General features: G+C 50.1%; 1 protein-coding gene across 1 annotated transcript; it reads left to right on the top strand.

Annotated features, from left to right (window-relative positions):
- The first annotated feature begins 14,400 nt into the window (after positions 1–14,400).
- Positions 14,401–15,258, top strand: FOXE1 (forkhead box E1). The gene has a single exon (XM_066182398.1). The coding sequence runs from the start codon at positions 14,401–14,403 to the stop codon at positions 15,256–15,258; it is 858 nt and encodes a 285-aa protein (XP_066038495.1).
- The last annotated feature ends 3,974 nt before the right edge of the window (positions 15,259–19,232 follow it).

The following is a 19,232-nucleotide window of genomic DNA, read 5'->3' as shown; positions in this document are numbered from 1 at the left end:
AGCCACTTCTGTACTCCTCCAGCCACTTCAGGGACTGAGCACCTTCCACCAGTGCCACTGTGATCTGTGAGTGCACAGAGCAGCGCTAGCTGCTGTCCCCCATGCCTGCTAAATGGCAAAAGCTGAACTGTTGCTGGACTCATCCTTATGCATAGGGGTGTGCACTTCATGGTGCTAGTGCTAATCTGGGCAGCCCCCTGTGCCCTGGGTCCACGTGGACCCCAGGGGCCACAGGACCTGCCATCAATCCCACAAGGCCAGAAGCCCTGGCAGCCAAAGTGTCTTCCTGTCCTTGTTCCTGCAGGTGTGGGAGGAGATGCCTGTGGGCTGCAGGTGCCAGGCACCCCCAGTGAACTTGCTCTGAGAACTGGGAGCAGGTGCTCTTTCCCACCTCAGCTCCAGGACTTCAAATAGTGGTAATGTGCTCTGCATCTGCCCAAGAGCTGCCCTGCACCATAATACAGAGTACAGCTGGCTGGGAGAAGTGACATGCCTACAAGTTCCATGTGCTTCCATCACTGGACCAAGAGAGTTATTGGAGCAGCAGACATATATCCTAAGTCCTTTCACAAACCTCTGTACCAAACCTCCTACTCTGACTCAGAATAAAACCAGAACGAAATGCCTGTCTTTCTGTGGCCTCTCTCCCTAAGTGACCTCTTCTGAAAGCCCTCTAGGCTTCCAAAACAAACAAACAAAGGGGGAAAAAAAATCTAAGAAATGGAATATGATGAAAAAAAAAAAAAAAAAAAAAAAAAAAAAAAAAAAAAAAAAAAGAGAAGAACCTCAGGCACCATTAAGGAAAGTACTGTGTCTTCTCCGGCACTGTGCCATCTATGCTTAATACCTAGAAGGCTGGGAAAGGTTCTGGGAGAAAAAGTCCCCTATGCGGGAACATTTTAAGGGCCTGAGTGGTAATGAGTCAGTGGTGAGGTTTGGATTCAGATCTTTCCTACCTAGTAGCTGCCCAATGTGCCAGACGTTCTAGGGGAAAGACAAGGAAAGCCATTATCACTGGTTCACGGAAAGGAAACAGGAACTGAGCAGAAGGAATATGTGCTCACAATAATGCCAGAAATTGGCTGAGGGTCTTGGGTGAAAATCTACAGGTTTCAGGCTCCTTGAGACATAAGATGCGGGAGATGGAAAACTGTTGATTGCAATCCTACAGCCATTGGTGCTCTGTTGGTTTGCAAGGGAGGGAAGAGAGGGTGAAAAAGGAAGGTGATGCCATGCTTTTGATGCAGAACCTTTTCTTAATGATGAAGGAATTAGGGCAGAGCAAAAGAACAATGATCTGCCCTGGAAGATCTGTCTGAGGCCTCTGGGGGCCATCCCCTTTTCATTGCTTCAGCTTCTCTGTGGCTGTGCCCCCAACCCTATCAGGCTTTGTTCTGCTCATCAGTATGAGTCAGCCTCCACTTCTCTTTGGCAGTGCTTGATGTGCCTGGGGCCACAGATGTCAGGGGGCAGTTCAGTCCAGCTGCTCCTGTCACCAGCAGGTCCCAGGGCCACCTGTGCTGGTTGGTACTCCAAATTCACAGAACCACAGAATGGGCCAGGTTGGAAGGGACAACAATGGGTTGCACGGTCCAATCTCACTGCTCAAGGGGCAGGGTTCATCCCAGGGTTCATGCCATGGCCATGTGCAACAACTTCTGTCTGTGTTTCAAGGAAGGGAGAACCACACTGTTTCCTCTATCTACCCATGACAGAAATGGCACTCCCTGACTCTGCTGTGGCTTTTTTGTGGTGCTCTCAGAGCTTCCTTCTTCTGTCCCTTCCTATCTCCTTCTACAGGTTCACCTGCCCCCAGGTCTTTGTAGTGCAAATGGACTGCAGGTGCACTCACACAAATCATAAGCCAAACATCCAGCTTTCTATTTCACAGGGTTTCTAAACTATTAGCTGGGATTTTGTCTTGGTGTTTGACTTCCCAGACAGGAGCCAGGCAGATGAGATATCTCACATGGCTACATCAAGCAGCAGTACAAAGAAGCTCTCAGCTTTTGGGTCCCAGCATATTTAATGCTGGACTAGTACTAAGTCTCTGGTTCATGCAGCAGGACCCACTATCTGCTGGCTTAGTCATAGGCAAAGCTGGGTGCTGCCAGGAATGTGCTGAATTGCCCATAAGGGGAGAGGATCCCCAGTCATTGCAGGGGGGTCTGGCAGCCCCTCCAGACAGGGAGAAGGAAAAAACCCCAAAGCAGCAGCTGCCAGAAAAGATATTGCCGTGTAGCTGCATGAGGCTAAACGCCTTCACCTAGTGCACACAGCTCCTGCCTCTACAAGGAGGTTGAGCAATAACCTGGCAGGAATTTGATCAGAAGTTAAGTCCCAGTCACCAAACACAGGTTGCACGTGGGTGCAAACCCTCTCTATGCTCCGTTTGCCCTCATTCTGGCACTGACCCTGCCATGAGCTCATTGGAAAACAGCTTTATGCATAGCAGCCACACGAGATACGCTTCCCTCCACACCCAGCCCTGGCCTTGGAGACTCATGCAGTGCTGAAACATCCCTCACTCCGTGGAGAGGCGAGGCAGCACTATCTGACTGCTGTGCAAGCTGCATGACACTTGGTGCTAAAGCAAGGCTTGGGACCAGAAAGACACCTGTGGTCAGTCACCGAAGCAAGCAGTGTGGGGAGAGGTTGAACTCTCCGAAGGAATCAGTTGGGATGAGCATCATATGTGGACTGAGTTTTATTTTGGATTTGCCAGCTGGCCTTAGAACAGCAATATGAACTAGCATGGCTTTCCTGGCCACAGTTACACCCTTTGCCCAAGGGGTGTTGTATAAAAGGGCACACAACAGCACACACCTGCTGACGGCACACTGGTGGTCCCAGAGCTAGGTCAGCATATCCACTGACAGCTGTGCCAAGCAGCTGTGTGTAAGAGAGTGGGGAGAGAACCCTCAAGCCCCAGAGTTGAAGAAAAAAGCCATTTCCCCACAACCAGTGCCCAGCTCGCTCTGCAGTGGCAGAGAACCTTGGTGCCACAGAAACTGGCAGAATGCACTGGGAGAATCGAGTCCAAGCCTGCCAAGAGGGCCCTCACCTGAGGTCCTTTGCTCTTGGGGGATGCTGCTTCCACCCCAGCCATGCAGCATGCAAGGCCACTGCTCCAGTCCGGGTTCTCTGAGTCCAGACACCAGAAAGTATTTCCCATGACCCCCAGCCTGAGACTCAGAGGTGGTGGAACTGTCGGAGCCGCCACAATCCGCCCTGTTTTTCAAGCTGTATCAGACCGAGGGTTTCAGGTTGCAAAGGGAGGACATTCCTTCGGCACCACATTCCTTGCAGGGCTAATCCTCGGGAGAATGCGGCGGCATGCACAGCAGCCCCAAGCTGCGCCGGCCCGGCCAAAGGCACCCCCGAGCCTGCGCTGGGCCCGGCCGCAGCCCCACCGGGCCCTGGGCGGCCTTGGCAGCTCCAGCAAGCCTCGTCCCAGTCCCAAGCCTCTCCCAAGTCTTGTCCCATTTGCTGCTGCCAGAGACGCTTCTGCAGCTCAGATCTGCCCACAGCGAAGTCTAAAGAGCAGCTTTAGCTGTCTGAAGACAGACACAAACTGTCGCAGGCAAAGCCCTTCTACACAGACTCCAGCATTTCACTGCCTGCCAGGTATAAGCACCCAAAGGTCTAGCAGGTCTCAGCTGGTCTGTTTATAAAGGTCAGCTGGTTTTCTCCCATCCTGGCTTGTAGAACAGGACCTCATCTACCGAAAGGTTGCAACACTTCTGCCAGTGGTCTGGGCATTTCAGAAATATTTTCCTTTAAAACTTAGTCTTTATGCTCAGCTAAGTACAACTCTCCTGCAAGTGTCACATCTCTCTACTAATGAGTGGGAGAGGCTGCGATGGAAAAGTGTCTTCTGTGACTCCGATTTAGCTTTTTGCTGTAATCACACCAACATTTTTATTTTACAAGGTGACATGACCTAAATAATAGTGGAAAAATTACTTTCTCTAATCCATGCTCTGGAGGTGAGCTCTTTTGAGCTACTGGTCTGCAATCTAGTGGATGTGTCTGCCAAGATATCAGGTGAAGAAAACAAGCTAAAGCAGTTAAAAGACTTGTGAAAGAATGCAGGGGAAAATTATTTCTATGTCTACTGTAGCTTCTAGAAATCCAGCCTTTCCTTTCTAGAAACCCAACCTGGGCCCAGTTATTTAGGCTGGGCTTGTGCTTTCACCCCAACTACTCTACTGTCCTTGCTAGAGAAATCTGGTTGAAAATTACCTAAAGCCTTTGTCAAAATTCGATTTCTTCTCTGTTTGGACTTGGCCAGTGTAATCCTGGCTAAAAAATGTAGAAAATATTTCAAAGTCCAACTTTAAAAGGACAGGCATTGCTATATTTGTGTTTAATTTTAAATAATAATGAAATAATAGTAATTGTTTTCCAGACACATGGTAATTAGCAATCCAACCTGCAGTCCCATGGGAAAGAGCCACAGTTTCTGCAACTAGTATGCTTGAATATTGACTTGCTCTAGACATTGCCAAGGTTTTGAGTTCAGCAGTTTGTTGGGAGGGGGGTTTTCAACTTTAACTTCAGTAGCAGTTTATCTGTCATGCTCCAAACCACAGAGTTTTACTACAGCCTCCATTTCCCTTTGTTTTACCTGAACTTCTTATCTTGCTCTGCAAAACCTATGCCAGAATGAGTCATTCCTGCAGGATTAGCTCTGATTTTTCAACTCCTCTCTGAGTTGCCCAGACTAGTTCTGAGGAGAAAAAACTGACACGCCCCATTCAGAATGTGCAAAAAATGAATGAAAGAAATTACCTTCAGTGCTCAGCTATTTGCACTGGACAAGCAAGAACCACCCCATCTCTCCACCACAGCCAAGCCCTCAGCATCGCACAGCGTTGCTGACAGCACTGGGCTGGCAGCTCCAGCCAAGGGGGTGCACCAATGCCTCCCTCCTTTGGTTACTCCCCCTTGCTGCTGTGGTCTACGCAGAGATGTTAGTTTGCTCTACACTCCAGAGGGGGTGTCCTGAGAATGACCTATGAGGGCCCCCAGGAAGGAATAGGGGCACCATGTGCTGCCATTGGGGTGCACTGCCCTGGTTTTGCTCTCTAATCATCAGGGAGGCTGCACTGAGCCCAGCTGTGATCTGCCTTTAGGATGGAGGTACTTTCCGGATGCTGCCTCTTTCTGCTGACTGTAGAGATCAGTCTTGTATCTCCTGTGTTTAGCACCTTGTCCAGACCAGGACATCTTCTGCTCACTTGCTGGAAGCAGATCTTAGCCTGTCCCTGCCCTCAGACCTTTTCTTATGTTCACATCTAAATAAACATTTTTTACAGGAAGAAACAGTATTTTTAAAAATTATTTTCACATTTAATTTTCCACCTCTCCCTTATTCTCTGTTTTTTAAAGTAATGAAGACACTCTCTGTTGTGGTTTAACCCCTGTCAGCAACTGAGTCCCCCGCAGCTGCTCACTCACTTCCCGCGGTGGGATAGGGGAGTGAACTGGAAAAGCAAAACCAAGAAAACTGAGATAGAGACGGCTTAACAGGTAAAGCAAAAACCACACACACAAGCAAAGGAAAACGAGGAATTAATTCACGTTTCCCACAGGCAGGCAGGTGTTCAGCCATCTCCAGGACAGCAGGGCCCCATCACGCCTCACGGTGACTTGGGCAGACAAACACCATCACTCCAAACCTCCCCCCACTTCCTTCTTCTTCCCCCAGCTTTTTATGCCGCGCATGACACCATATGCTCTGGGATATGCCTTGGGTCAGTTGGGATCAGATATCCAGGCTACATCCCCTTCCAACTCCATGTGCACCCCCAGCCCCCTCTCGGGTCCGGCGGGTGGGAAACAGCAAAGGCTTGGGTTCTGTGTAAGCCCTGCTCAGCAGCAACAAAAACATTCCTGTGTTACTAACACTTATTTCAGCACAAATCCTAAATACAGCCCCATACAAGCCACCACTGAAAAAATTAACTCGATCCCAGCCAAAACCAGGCCACTCTCACAGCAAATATTGCATTGTCTCACAGCAGAGTAAAGAGGAAGGAATCTCAAAGGTCTCAAAATTATGCCACTCTGCTTCCCTTTCCAAGTCCAAAACCTGAAGTGATCCTGGAAGCGATTGCTAAACCACTTGTAAGATCTGTTTTCTGATAATGGTCCAGCACGGTCGGCAAATCTGTGATTTGCATATGAATACCCAAACAGCATAAGCAAAACTATCTGAGCCAGCTGGAAGAAAGAAAATCTGAGCACCTGGCATTTTGAGAAGTCCTTTGCTTCTGTTCTCAGATCACTTTCCTGTATTATTGACAGGACTTGAGCTGATTTTACAGAAACTCCTGGAAATCGTGTTTTTACCACAATTACAAGAGAGAACTGCAGGGATGACAAGGTTTCTTCTCCAACAAAAATTTAGAGCATGGTTATACCCCAAGTTAGATCAGCTTGTTCAGGGCCATGACCAAGTCAAATTTTAAAAAGTCCGACAGACAGAGCTCCCACCCTCTCTTTGGGAAACCTGTCTCATGGCACAGGCTTCACAAGAGAAATATGGACTGGTCACAGAACAAGATCAGACTGTCCAAAGTTAAAAAGTGATTCCTGAAACTTTTTGCTGTCCCCGGAAATACATGCAGTGCACTGCCTATTTTTATTAGCAGCACAAAATTTTAAACCACTTCTTTCTCTTCAGATTACCGAGACCTACACACTTTTGGTTAGAGGTATTGCCTCAGGCTATACGCTGGGCAGATACTTATCTAGTGTAAATCCCCACAGATCTGTTAACTTCAGCAGAATGCCAGCTATTCACTGCCTTTTCAGGCTTGTTAAAAAAAAAAACAAAAAAACAACACAACAACAACAACAACAACAACAACAACAACAACAACAACAACAACAAACCACTTGAATTTGACAACCAATTTTCTCATCTGGGGAGAGACATTTTTGTTACAGGCTCAAGCAAAACTCCAGCGGATTTCGGAAGGTACTTGTAAATAGGGCATTACTTGGTAATTGCCATGGTGATTGCTAAAGGGTCAGAGAGAGGCAATGAGAACAAAGGAGCCTAGGGAAAAAAACAGGGGCTCTTTGTAAAAGTATTCAGATTTTGTCTGCCACTGCCAATAAGCTCGAACTATCCCTACTTCACACTTTGTTTTTAAAATAAAGACTATTTACATCTCTGAGGCATGGAATTACAGAGGGCTAGCGCTGGGTCCTACCAATCGTCCATCAGCATCAGCCCCCAACAGCTGAATGCATCCGTGGCGGCGATACTCACAGCTCACCCTACTGCCGGGCTTGGTTAAACATCCAGCGGTGCACTGTGCATTGCTCGGGCACACGCACGCACACAGAGCTACAGCTTTTGTGCCTTTTTAAGTACAATTTTTCCTTCCTTGATCAGTGCTTGACACATACTCCCCAGCCTGGACATCAAACTGGCTGCGTCCAAGGCCAAGAAAGAGCCCGGAGAGGCTACTCAGCTTTAACCGGGAGCTGCTTTCAAGCTGGGAGTTTTGCCTCCAGTCTCAGGGCCACGCTATGGCTGTGCCTTTGTCTCTCCCTGCAATCCCTGCTGCAGGCTCTGACCCGATGTCTTTGCTCCCCAGCTCTGCCTCTGACCCCCTTTGTCGCTAAGGACTTCCCCAGAAAACCCCGAAGAAGAGTCAGAGACTCGGCATACAAAAGGGCTGGGTGCCTGAACCTACCTACTGAAACAGCTTATTTTTGTTGATCAAGTAGAGTCACGAAAAGCGTGCTAAAAGCTGCAGTTTCCTGGGACGGGCAACAAGTGTTTTGTTTATTAATGCTCAGTATTAATCACAATTTAATCAGTGATTTTCCTAGGTTTAAAGAAAAAATAAGGAACAATAAAGCACATTTTCATGGTCTGTGTAGACCAGTCCCAGAAAGGTGTGACGTTACTTTTCATGGGTTTTCTTTTTCTTGTTCTAATGTGATGCTGAGAGTCTTTGATTCCAGACCAAGACCCAGAGGAGACGAAACTTAGTTGAGCTTTTTTCTATATACCCGTACCAGATTCTCTCTGCAAAACAAACCTCCTAACTAGTGTTCCAGCAAAGCCTCTTCATATTCTTCCAGCACCACCCCCAACCCTTTCTCTCCACATTCCTTGCTTTTTCACGGTACTTCTCCCTCCCTTTCCCCTCCTTCATATGTTCCCAGTCTTACCCCACTGCTCCCATCTACTACCTCCAACACCTTTGCTCCCCTTTATCTCCCTCCTTAGCTGATGCACTGTCTGTGTCCACAAGCAAAGTGCTCTGCAAGGACCACAGTGCAGAGCATGTCTTGGGACCGGGAATTGGTTAGTAAATTATAGGACATTGCCGCTGCAATTTGTTAGAGTTTTAAATATCCATATTTGGGTGAAAAAACATAAAGAACACTGCCAACAAAGAACACCAAGAAATTTCTGTCACCCGCACTGGGAAATTTGCCTCTTAACTCTACAGTTTGGCCAAAATGACCTGTCTTCTCTCCATCTCATGCTTAAATGTGAGTTTGAAAAAGCCAGTGTCCAGGACAATGTGGTTCTGTCTGCAGCAAAGGAAAAAGAATAACACTACTTTCCACATAGCTTATTGAAATAAAGCAGGATATTTGCAAATATATTGTGTTCACAATATGGCAATTACTTAAACAATTATACTTAAATAATTAATTCCCAGCTTCCACAGCAAGCAATTAACAATTCCCTCTAAACAGCTGTATTCTATCATTTTCTATCAAGCATCAATTTTCACTAGTAGCTGCAAAGACAGCTGAATGCTACTCTGGCAAATAGTAATTTGTCTTTAAAAAATTGTCATCAGTGACACTCCCTGTCCACAGGCCTCAGGGTCCTTCTGACCCTGCAGTCCCTCAGTAGGAACTTCTGTCAGATGCCAGTGACACCTGTTGTGAGCCAGCAGGGTACTTGGGAAATACTAAAAGATGTTCACCCTACCAGAGATTCAGCTTCTCAAAACTGTTGAATGACTGCCCAAATATGGCATTTGATAGACAAAATAGAAAGAACTTATTTCCATGCCAACAGTGTCTGACGGCTATTCAAAGACACCCATCGGGAAGATTTTCATGAGGTGCTGAAATTCACAGGTTTCAGGGAATCAAGAGCCATGCAAACTTCCTAACACCTGCACACACAAAAAAACCAAACCAAACCAAAACCAAAAAAACCCACCAAACCCAAAAAGCATAGCAAGTGATTTTCAGCTTATAGAGGAGCTTGACTCTGCTTTGCATGTTTCCAGAAAAAGCCAGCTCCTCCTTTTTGAAGCATCTGACAGATCTGCACTACTCCCAGTGATATCTTGGTGGTGCAAAGGCAAAGAATAGGGGAAACAAACTCTAAATTCTCCTTCAGCAGGAGAACAAATAAATATGTCATGGCCCATCCAACTCAGGCTGCATCCACACAGCTTCCACCAAGATGGTGCCTGCTCCTTGCTGCCCACATCACATGTGGTGTTTTCTGTTGCTTTGTTTTGTGGCACCATGTCTTAGCTAAATGAGGCTCCCACTGCCAGTGTGCACAGTTAGTTTATATGTTTAACTGTTTAGGAGTGCTGGCACAGTCCTCAGTTTGCCTGACAAGCTGTGCTTCTCCTCAGGAAAGCCAGTATGGAGTGTACCTCACTTGCTGCCAGAGTCACTCCTGGCCTGTGTCCAGCCCCATGCACGGTGTTCCCCAGAGCCTCTGCAGCAGGACCCCAGCTGGGACTCGCACACAGGGCACTGCTGTCCCAGGGCACCACTCACATCTTTCCTTTGCTGGGCTTCCCAAGTTTTCCAGCAGTCCCGTGCTCCCTTTTGTGGTGATCCCTCTAGGCTGGGGCCTTGCCTCATCCTGTGTCAGCCACTTCCTCTAGTTCAGAACTACCATCACCCCAGAGGGCCAATCCTGCACATCTCCCATTCTGTATGGCAAATCCTTTTGCCATTACACTGCTCACACAGAATTCCTGAGGGGGGCAGCGTCCTAAGGGAATGGTCAGTTGTGGTGCTCTGCTCTGAGAGAGCCTGCCCTGCCCACCTGTACTTGCCTCTGTTGCACCTCACCTGCTGCAGGTCCTGTTTCCTCCCAAGAGGCAGGGGAGCTGCTGGGCTGTCAGGCAAGCATGCTTGGTGCCCTGCCCAGGTGGAACCATGCTGGATGGAGGCTAAGGCTGCCCATGGCTCTTGTCCCAATTTCTGGCCTGACACAGCCTATTTTAAAGCCACCATGATGTTTTGGCTTTTTCTACAGAAGAATGACCACAACAGCTAACTCAAGTCTCCCATACAAACCTGGCTATATCCATGTGATCCTCTCAGCAAGCAATTCTTTCTCCCTTGCAGCCCCAATTTCCCATAGAAAACTCAACAAAGGCATGAGAAGCTGCAGTAATTTGGAGAAACAGCACCAATACTAAACAAGCAGGCCACTGATGGGGAGTGAAACTTTGCCCTCACTAGACAAGGTAAGTGAACAACTGGTGAAAATATGCAGTATCCTTGTAGTATGTTGCTTTCCAGCCTCTCTTCTGCCATGTGGTCACACTCCATGTTCAGCTGAACATCAGTTCTCCCTCCGAAGTTTCACCTTGGTCCCCATACCACAATCTAGGCACAGAGAGTTTCCAAAATCCCTGCAACCACCTCCCTGTTTTCTTGTCTCCCACTAGCTCCAGTTAGGTGCAAGATATCTTAAGCTCAGTCACACTGAATACTTCTTTGTGGAATGTGCTCTGAAAGTGCATGAAGGATGTCCTGCCTTCATCTGTCTTATTCCCAAAGGCTCAGGCTTATGGACCCCTCTCAGATCTTAACCACAAGCTGCAAGTACTGTTAAGCTCCTTGTCACAAAGTATCATGATGTGTCTGGCTATGATGCTCTCTACACTTCTAACAGCAAAGTCCTGGCACCAAACACACAGCCAATAAAAACCCCAAACTTGCCATTCCGTGACAGATACAGCTGAGCTTGGAGTGGTGGCTGTGCCATGGCTATGTGCTCACACTAGATTTACATTCAGCCAGTATGATCTGGGATTTTGATTTTGCCAGACCTTTAACTTGGAGCACATTAAATACAGCTCTGCTGTTCCTGAGACACAGAGGCAAAACTTTTCCTCACCTCAGAGAGGAGAGGAATTCTGACGTAGAAACAAAACTATCAACATGCTGCACACGAAGGGGCTGTCCACACATTTAGCGTCCACTTCCCCTTGTTTGGTTGAAGTGGAAGAAGCAGCTCAGGTCATAGGACTAACAAAGAGCAGGGTGCCCCCATAGTCTGCCCTTGAGGGATCTCAATGATGTTGGTTTGTAACATGGCAGCTGTGTGGGAGTGAACTGGATTCTTTTCCATAGGTGGAAACTGCTCTTGGAGATCCAAGCATATGGGATTTTGGTCGGGGTAATTCTCTAGCAGCTACCAGTACTAACAAACTCCATTCTTGAGAGGCACAGTGCCCTTGTACAGGGTACAGCTCTGCAGTGCAGTGGCCTCACAATCAATGACTACTTTGCCCAGCTGAAGGCTGCAGACCTTAGTGTCAGCAGTATCTGAGCTGAGAAATTTAGACAGAAAAAATGGTAACTCTAAACTTTTTCCCAGAGACCAAAATAAAGTTCAAGTGATAGATTCTGTATGGGTAATACTGTGTAGCTATGATACATTTTTGATTGTATTATGAACTCCATTATGAACAGGTTTAATCAATGCAAGGTGTTTTCCATCTTACTTACTCTTGTCCCTCCTCCAGCATGACGGAATCAAAAGAGAAAACAGTGCTTCACAGACACGAACACCAACTGTTCTGCTCCAGCAACAGGCACCACTTGACTTACAGACAGAGGAGATCTGCAGTCTAAGATCCAGGGGTGAACTGGAGTTTCATATTCTCCATAGTTCCCTCCCCATAGGAACCAGCACTCAAAAGAGACACCAATGCTTAAAATGGGGCGTACTCCTGCTCCCAAAGTACAGACTTAAAAGTGTTTTTAAATAGGTTTATGATAATGTCAGATTGAGGGTAGTCTCCAGGGCATCATGTTATACAACTCCCACTTTAACTCACAAATACTGGCACCACAGTTTAAGCTGTGTGATGTAGAAAGGAGAAGGGACAAGAGCCAGCACATGCTTTTTGGGTATCCATTTCACTCTGCTTTGGGCTCTGCCAAGGAAAGTGCTTACTTGGGAAAGGATTTTCGTCACCTGCAAGGGGGCAAAAGTAGCTGTTTTTTAGCTACACCATCCCTCCTCAGCACACACCTCTTTCATTCCCCATCCTCTGCAAGTGCAAAGTGAAGCACGATCTGACTTTGCCCTCTGGAGGCATGGAATTGGCATGGCACAGAGAGACACAGCCCCAGAGGTGACTGAACTACAGCACTGCCTTTTGGAACATCTGATAGGAAAACCCATTCCCAGCTGCAGCTTCTCAGGAGCCAGAGGGCAGAGCATTACTGCTGAGACAGCTTCATACTGAAGGAGTTGGGTTTTGGTTCATACAGGCCACTATTACCCTAGTCTGCTGTGCACTTCCTGAACATGGGTATTGCTACAGGAGGTTGATTTTTTACTCGACACAAACTCTGCAGTGTCTGATTTGAAATACTGCCCACTCTCTGCATCCAGCTACATGCACATGTGGGTCCACAGCAAGTGTCACTTCATGGTTTATTCTGCTAGTTCCATAGGACTTTTTGCTACCTCCCAGATTGCTGGGAAGCCACAGAGATAAGCAGGTGGCCAGTGACTCCTGGGTCCCTTATTTAGCTGGAAAAGAGGGTTGGGGTTTGTTTGCTGCATGGAAATGGATCCTCACACACATAAACACACATACAGATTTTACTCCAAGCAGATAAACAGCTCAACAAATCTGCTGGACACCTCCAAGGGAGCTGTGTTTCACTAGGATAAACAGCTCTTACCTCCTCTTTCTCCCTTAAAAATAATTTGTGTAATGCCCAAGAGGGCTTTGGAAAAGTTTTTCCTACAAAGATAGACTCAACAGTGTGCTCATGACCCAAGTTCTGGAAGTACTGGCAGGAGACACCAAGACATGGGCAGGAGCAGGTGTACAGCCATGCACAACACCTGCACAGCTGTGCACATCCACATCTCTGCACACACATCTGTCTACATCTGTTTCCTGCCTACACGCCCACATGCAAGCCTCAGGTCCAGCCACATACCTGTGTGTGCTGGCATTTGTTTGTATGCACACTCGCCTGCCACTGCACACCCACACTCACTCACATCCTCACCCCCACACCAGTGCCCTTGCACACCCATGTACCCATGCACATGCACCCTTCCATGCACACACATGTGTACACCTGCACACACTTTCCATCTCACCTCTAGGATGTCCTGCCATCTCCTTTATATTCTGCCTTGCAGGGAACATCATGCCAGCAGCTGAGGAGGCTGTACTGTCCCCAGGCCTTTGGGTACGTGTCACAGGGGTTGAAGTCCAGGGCAAGCATTCCTCACGAGTTGGCACACTCAGCTAGGGTCTGACCCTCAGCCCCAAGTAGCTGAGCAAATATGAGGGATCTGGCAGGTCTGTCCAAGAATTAGCCTGTGGAGAGCATGGCATCCTTTCTGTTGGATCATGGACCTGAGGGGTCCAGTGGCATAAGGATCAGGGACAAGCAGGTCAGCTCTGGGGTGAACCAGGGGCACGGGAGCTTAGCCCTGTGCCAAATCGCTGCTGGGTACCAGGTATGAGGGCCCCAGCCTCAGTGCATTCTACATAGCAGCTCTGCACGCAAACCGCCGAGCCTAAGCCCGTAATTACTATCACTCCCTGCGCAGATCTGTCAGCGGGTATCTTTTTCCAGCCTAATTTGTTTCGACAGCTTGATTTCCGCAAAGAAGCGTGGGGCTCTCTGGGCAATGTTGCCCGGGGTCGACTGTCCAGCGCGGACCGGCAGCATCCTCTCCGATAGCGGCGGCCGCTCAGCGCCGCCACCTCTCCCCGCGGCTGCCAGCACAACCGGCCCCGACGGCGCCGAGCCCTACGGGGAGGCACGATCGATATCCGTGCCCGGACACCCGCACCGGGATCCCGGAGACGGCCCCGCTTCGCTCGGCGCCCGTCGCTCCTCCGCCGTCGCCCCGACGGCGCTGGGGACGGGGACCAGCGGAGAAGGGTGGGAGGGGGGTGCCGGGCAGGGCGCTGTCCCTACCCGCGGCGGCAGCGGCGGCACGCCCGGCCCTGCCCGCGCCTCCCGGGCGGCGGGGCGTAGCAGGGGGAGTGCCGGCCGTCCGGGCGCGGAGCCGCCGGACACCGCCGCATAAAAGCCGCGGTCGCGCAGCGCTGCGGTTCCTCGGCTCGGCTCGGTCCAGCGCGGAGCCGCTCCGACGGCCACATGACAGCCGAGAGCCGGCTGCCGCCGGGTCCCCCGCCGCCGCCCCCGCTGCTGAAGGCAGACGCGGTGCCGCCGGGAGAGGAGGAGGCGGCGGCGGGGGCGCGGGGTGGGCGGCGGCGCCGCAAGCGCCCGGCGGAGCGGGGCAAGCCGCCGTACAGCTACATCGCGCTCATCGCCATGGCCATCGGGCAGGCGCCCGAGCGGCGACTGACGCTCGGCGGCATCTACCGCTTCATCACCGAGCGCTTCCCCTTCTACCGCGACAGCCCCCGCAAGTGGCAGAACAGCATCCGTCACAACCTCACTCTCAATGACTGCTTTGTAAAGGTGCCGCGGGAGCCCGGCCGTCCCGGCAAGGGCAACTACTGGACACTAGACCCTCACGCCCGCGACATGTTCGAGAGCGGCTCCTTCCTCCGCCGCAGAAAACGTTTCAAGCGCAGCGACCTCTCCACCTACCCGTCCTTCCTCGCCGAGCACCCTGCCGCTCCCTGCCGCCTCCTCCCGCTGCCCGCCCCGCCGCCCCCCACCGACCTGTCCCCGGCACCCGCCGCCTCCTGCGCCTTCGCCACCGCCTTCCCCGCGCAAGGTTGCCCCTCCGCCGCCCTGCCGCACGCCTACGGCCCGCTGGCCTCCGCTTCCGGGCCCTACGCGTCCGGAGGCCACAGGCCGCTGTACGCACCATCGGGGCGCATCGTGCTGCCCGCCTCTTCGCCCGGACCCCCTCCACTCTACGGCCGCCGCTCCCCCGCGCCGTACCCGGCGCTGCCGCATGCCTACGGCGCCGGAGGGCAGCTGAGTACCGCCGAGTCCGGCACCTATCCTGGAGGCCCCGACAAGTTCGTCCCAGCGCTCTGACGCATCCCGGAGAGGCCCGACAGCGCGGATCGGACGGCAGACGGCGGGGGTCACCCTGCACGGCTGCTCCCGGCGCTGCCCGGGAAGATGCTGAAGAACCTTGGGCTGCACCTACTCATTCTGCCATCTGTTCAGGCTTCCTGGCGAGAAGTGTCGCAGTCGGCCCTGGGGACCAGGGGTGTCCTTTCGAGCCCTGTCCGCTCTCGGCAGAAAAGTCCTAGGGGTCTCCCAAGCGCTTGGATGGGTCAAGCAGTCTCTTCGTCTTCTACAGCCTTTCCTGGGGCAGGTGCTCAAAGCTTCCTGCCAGCTTCCTACCCTCCCAGCACACCCAGCTGGGCCTTATCTGGTCTACCCAGGGAGATTTCACATTTAAAAGTCTCTCTGCTGTTGATGATTTTTTTTTTTAAAGACAATTAAATGTCTGTTGGTGCGGTGAAGGAGGGAGGCAGGAGGAAGCATTCCTTGGCCTCCTGCAGGCAAAGCGGTAAAAGTAGAATGTATGGCACTCATGTGGTGGCGTGTCCCTGATGGCTATTGCATTAGCCCTGGGCTTTTCACTAGCAGTGTGGCCAAGGCTGGAGAAGGTTTGGATGCCAGGGCTGCGGAAAAACGCATCGAGTCACATTGTTCCAGGTGTTGTGCTCTGTGCTGCAGGGATGGGAACAGTGGTGGGACTAGAACTACAAAAATCTCTACCATGAGCATGCCCAGCCGCTGTAAGAGGGACACGTGGAGGCTGTGGGACCTTTGCCCTTGGAGGTCTTTCCAACTCGACTGGATGGAGCCTGATTTGCCTCTGAAGTTTTAGCCAACCTTGAATTTGGACTTGTTTAGAGTGGAGACCTGACCCTGAGGTCTGCAGAGGTACTTACAGCCTAAATTACTTTGATCCCAACGTCAGCCCAACTCTGCCTATAGCCTAGAGAAATTGGCATATATAGGAGAAAACTTTTGTTTCTGAAACACATGAGGCAGATTACGGTGCCTTTTCATCTTCAGTTGCTCCACTTTCAAGCTTTCCTGGGATTGAAAAGAGTCTAGAGAAAAATATGGAGAGGGAACAACTAATAGGAATGTCTGTGAGACAAAAGCTTGAAACTAGATCAATGGTGAAACTCAAGCACACCCCTCCCAACAGATCCCACCACCCTGGAAAGGGGTCTGGAGCAGTAATGGATACCCTGGGCTCTGGTTGGGGCTGTGGGTGTGGAGGGAGCCGACATAACCCTGCTCCCAGCTCTTCTTTTACTGCTCCTTCTTCTCCCAGAGGTGGGGAGCCTGTATATCCAGGGCCAGGAGGAGGTTGGTGAGAAGATCTTGGTCTGGTGGGCCCTTATATGGGGAGATGGAGTGAGAAAGTACAGCCAGAGCCTCAGCAGGAACTTTGGAAGAACATACACCAGAGTCTTTCTCACCAGAGAAGGATATAGATCATAGTATAACTCAGGTTGGAAAAGATCTTGGGAAATTTCTGTCCAACCTGGTACCCAAATCAGGGTCAGCTGTGACTCAGACCAGTAGGCTCAGACCTATGTAGTTGAGTCTTCATCACCTCCAAAAATGGAGACAGCACAGTCTTTTTGGGCAACCTGGCTGTCCTTGTGGGGGGGAGAAGTTTCTTTTTGTACTCTCCATTTAGCACTTCCCTAGTCTCATTTTGTGTTTACTGTCTCTTGTCCTACTGCTGTGCTTTGCTGCAAAGAGTTTTTGATCCCATTAAGACACCTGTACCTTCTGCTCTGCATTTTTCAGATGAGGTCCTCAGCAGGAGGAAATTTGTGTAGAGGCAGCTTCCTTGCTTTCTGTGGGTGCTACGGTCCACATATCCAGATAGGACATGAGAGAGGAAATGGAGTGGAGCAGGAAGGTGGTTGGGTGTCCTCACAGGACAGCTTGGTGTGAAGAAGAGTAAAGCCCTCTGCAGTAGGCAGGCAGGAGAAGTTGTATGTCTGCCTTCCGTGGGGCTGTGAGGTAGGACATGAGTTTTGGATTCAAGGATTCAGAATGCCAGGAATGGCATGTGGTGAGCCAGCTCCTGGGCTGGGAAGCTGAGACTGACCTGATGGCACTCTCCTGTGTCCGTGTAGACATGTCTGTGGCACTGCAGGAAGCTGCTGTCCATACACAGAGCTGGGGATGCTGCTCCATGTATGGAGCCAGCCGGGGGGGGGGGGGGGTAGGCACAGACAGCAAGCACAAGCACCACTCAACTCTTTGGTGTGCTGAGGTCAGTCAGATTATTCCTTTCCTATCCTTTCTGAAGAGCTACCTTGTATCTTCATTGTTCTTCCTGGTCCTGGCACATCCAGAAGCTGCTACCATGCTAGAGAGAGCTGTCTCAGCCAGGGGTAGGTCTCCCAAGCAGCTGTGCTGGCACCTCTCCCACCACTCCCTTCACCATTTGGAAGAGGATCTGTACACCTAGCTGTGCCAGTTCCTAGTATTTTTGATAGCTGCTGGTTCTGCTTTCATTGCCTGCAAGGACTGGACTGTGTCACTTTGACAGCAAGCCATGCCAACCTCTTGCTCATTTGAGGGTAGCTGGGAGAAGAACTGCCTTTTAATTTCCTTGCTTTCTTTCCTTCCTGTAGAAGCAGTTATCAGTGTGGACCAGGTAATTTTCATAGAACCATAGCAATGCTGAGTTGGAAGGGACTCACCAGGATCATCAAGCTTAGCTCCTGTCCCTGCACAGGACACCCCAAGAATCACACCATGTGCCTGAGAGTATTGTCCAAATGCTTCTTGAACTCTGTCAGGCTTGGTGCTTGCTCCCTAGGGAGCCTGTTCCAGTGCTCAGCCACCATCTGGGGTGATACCAACCTAAACCTCCCTTCATGCCTCCATGAATCTTGTCATTGATCACGACAATGTAGAGCCTAGATGTCTTCTGGTCCGTGTTCCCCTCATTTTGTTCCCAGCTTCAGCCCTTGTGCCAGTTCAGAGCTCAGTCTAAAAAAAGATCACCAGTGATGACACAGGTTTTGTGGAAGATGCTTGTGAGCTCAGATAGCATCTGTAGGCAGTTCAGAGAGCAAAACTCAGTGTCTGAAGGACAAGCCTGACAGTGCTCGGTGACTTAGAATGCACAGATTGGGTAGGTTCCATTGTGTGTTGTTTGAGAGAAGGTCTAGATGCTTGTTCTTGTGTCTCTCCAGATCTTTTATACCTACAAACTAGGGGAACCGGGCATATATAGATGGTAAATTTTTTGCAGCAGGTACAGTGATGAGCTTGCTGAATCAAGAGCCTGAGACAAAAACTGCTTAAGAAAGACATGGTTAAAAACTGCTTCTAGAAAGCTAGAAACCCTGGACAGGACTGCGAAGAGCTACTGGGACCATTCAAGGGACTCTATATCTGTGTGGAGTCTGTGCTTCGAGGTTTTTGAGGCAAAATCAAACAAAGCTACACCTGCCCTTTGCTAGTGCTGGCTGTGCTCCAACCTCCCTCTTGGAGCAGGCCTGAAGACTCCAGCAATCCCTTCCCACCATCACTGCTGTGGTTTTGTGGCTATTTCAACCTGAGTTGCTGTGTAGGCTCAGGTGCCAAGGGTGTGCTGAGTGCTGCAGGTCTGTCCAGGCTATGCCTTGTGGTGCTGAGATGTGCTGCCCCTGTGCCCAGGTGTGACATGGGACTGCCTGACCTCCAACAGAGGAAGATACACTTGTCTTGTCCTTGGGAAGCAATGGGGTTAGGTCTCTCTGGGAGGATATGGGGATATGCCAAGGGGATATGTTAGACAATTGGATCTCAGTGTGTTCTTGTGCCATGGGGATGTTAAACATGTGAATCTCAATGTGCTTTTGTCTGGCACATTGCTTGTAATTCTTAGGCACCACCAAGAATAAGAAAAAATTTGATTTCTGTAAGTTTTATTATAAATATCTGAGAGCCTTCCTTCTAGCAAAATTAGTCTAAGTTTCAAACTACTCTCTTGATTTCTGTCAGAAGAGTTCAATAAATCTGGATTG

This window comes from Chamaea fasciata, unplaced genomic scaffold (assembly GCF_029207755.1).
Source record: "Chamaea fasciata isolate MVZ Bird 193981 ecotype frontalis unplaced genomic scaffold, bChaFas1.0.hap1 SCAF_4, whole genome shotgun sequence".
Classification (NCBI taxonomy): domain Eukaryota; kingdom Metazoa; phylum Chordata; class Aves; order Passeriformes; family Sylviidae; genus Chamaea; species Chamaea fasciata.
This window is presented reverse-complemented; position numbering and strand designations above follow the sequence as displayed.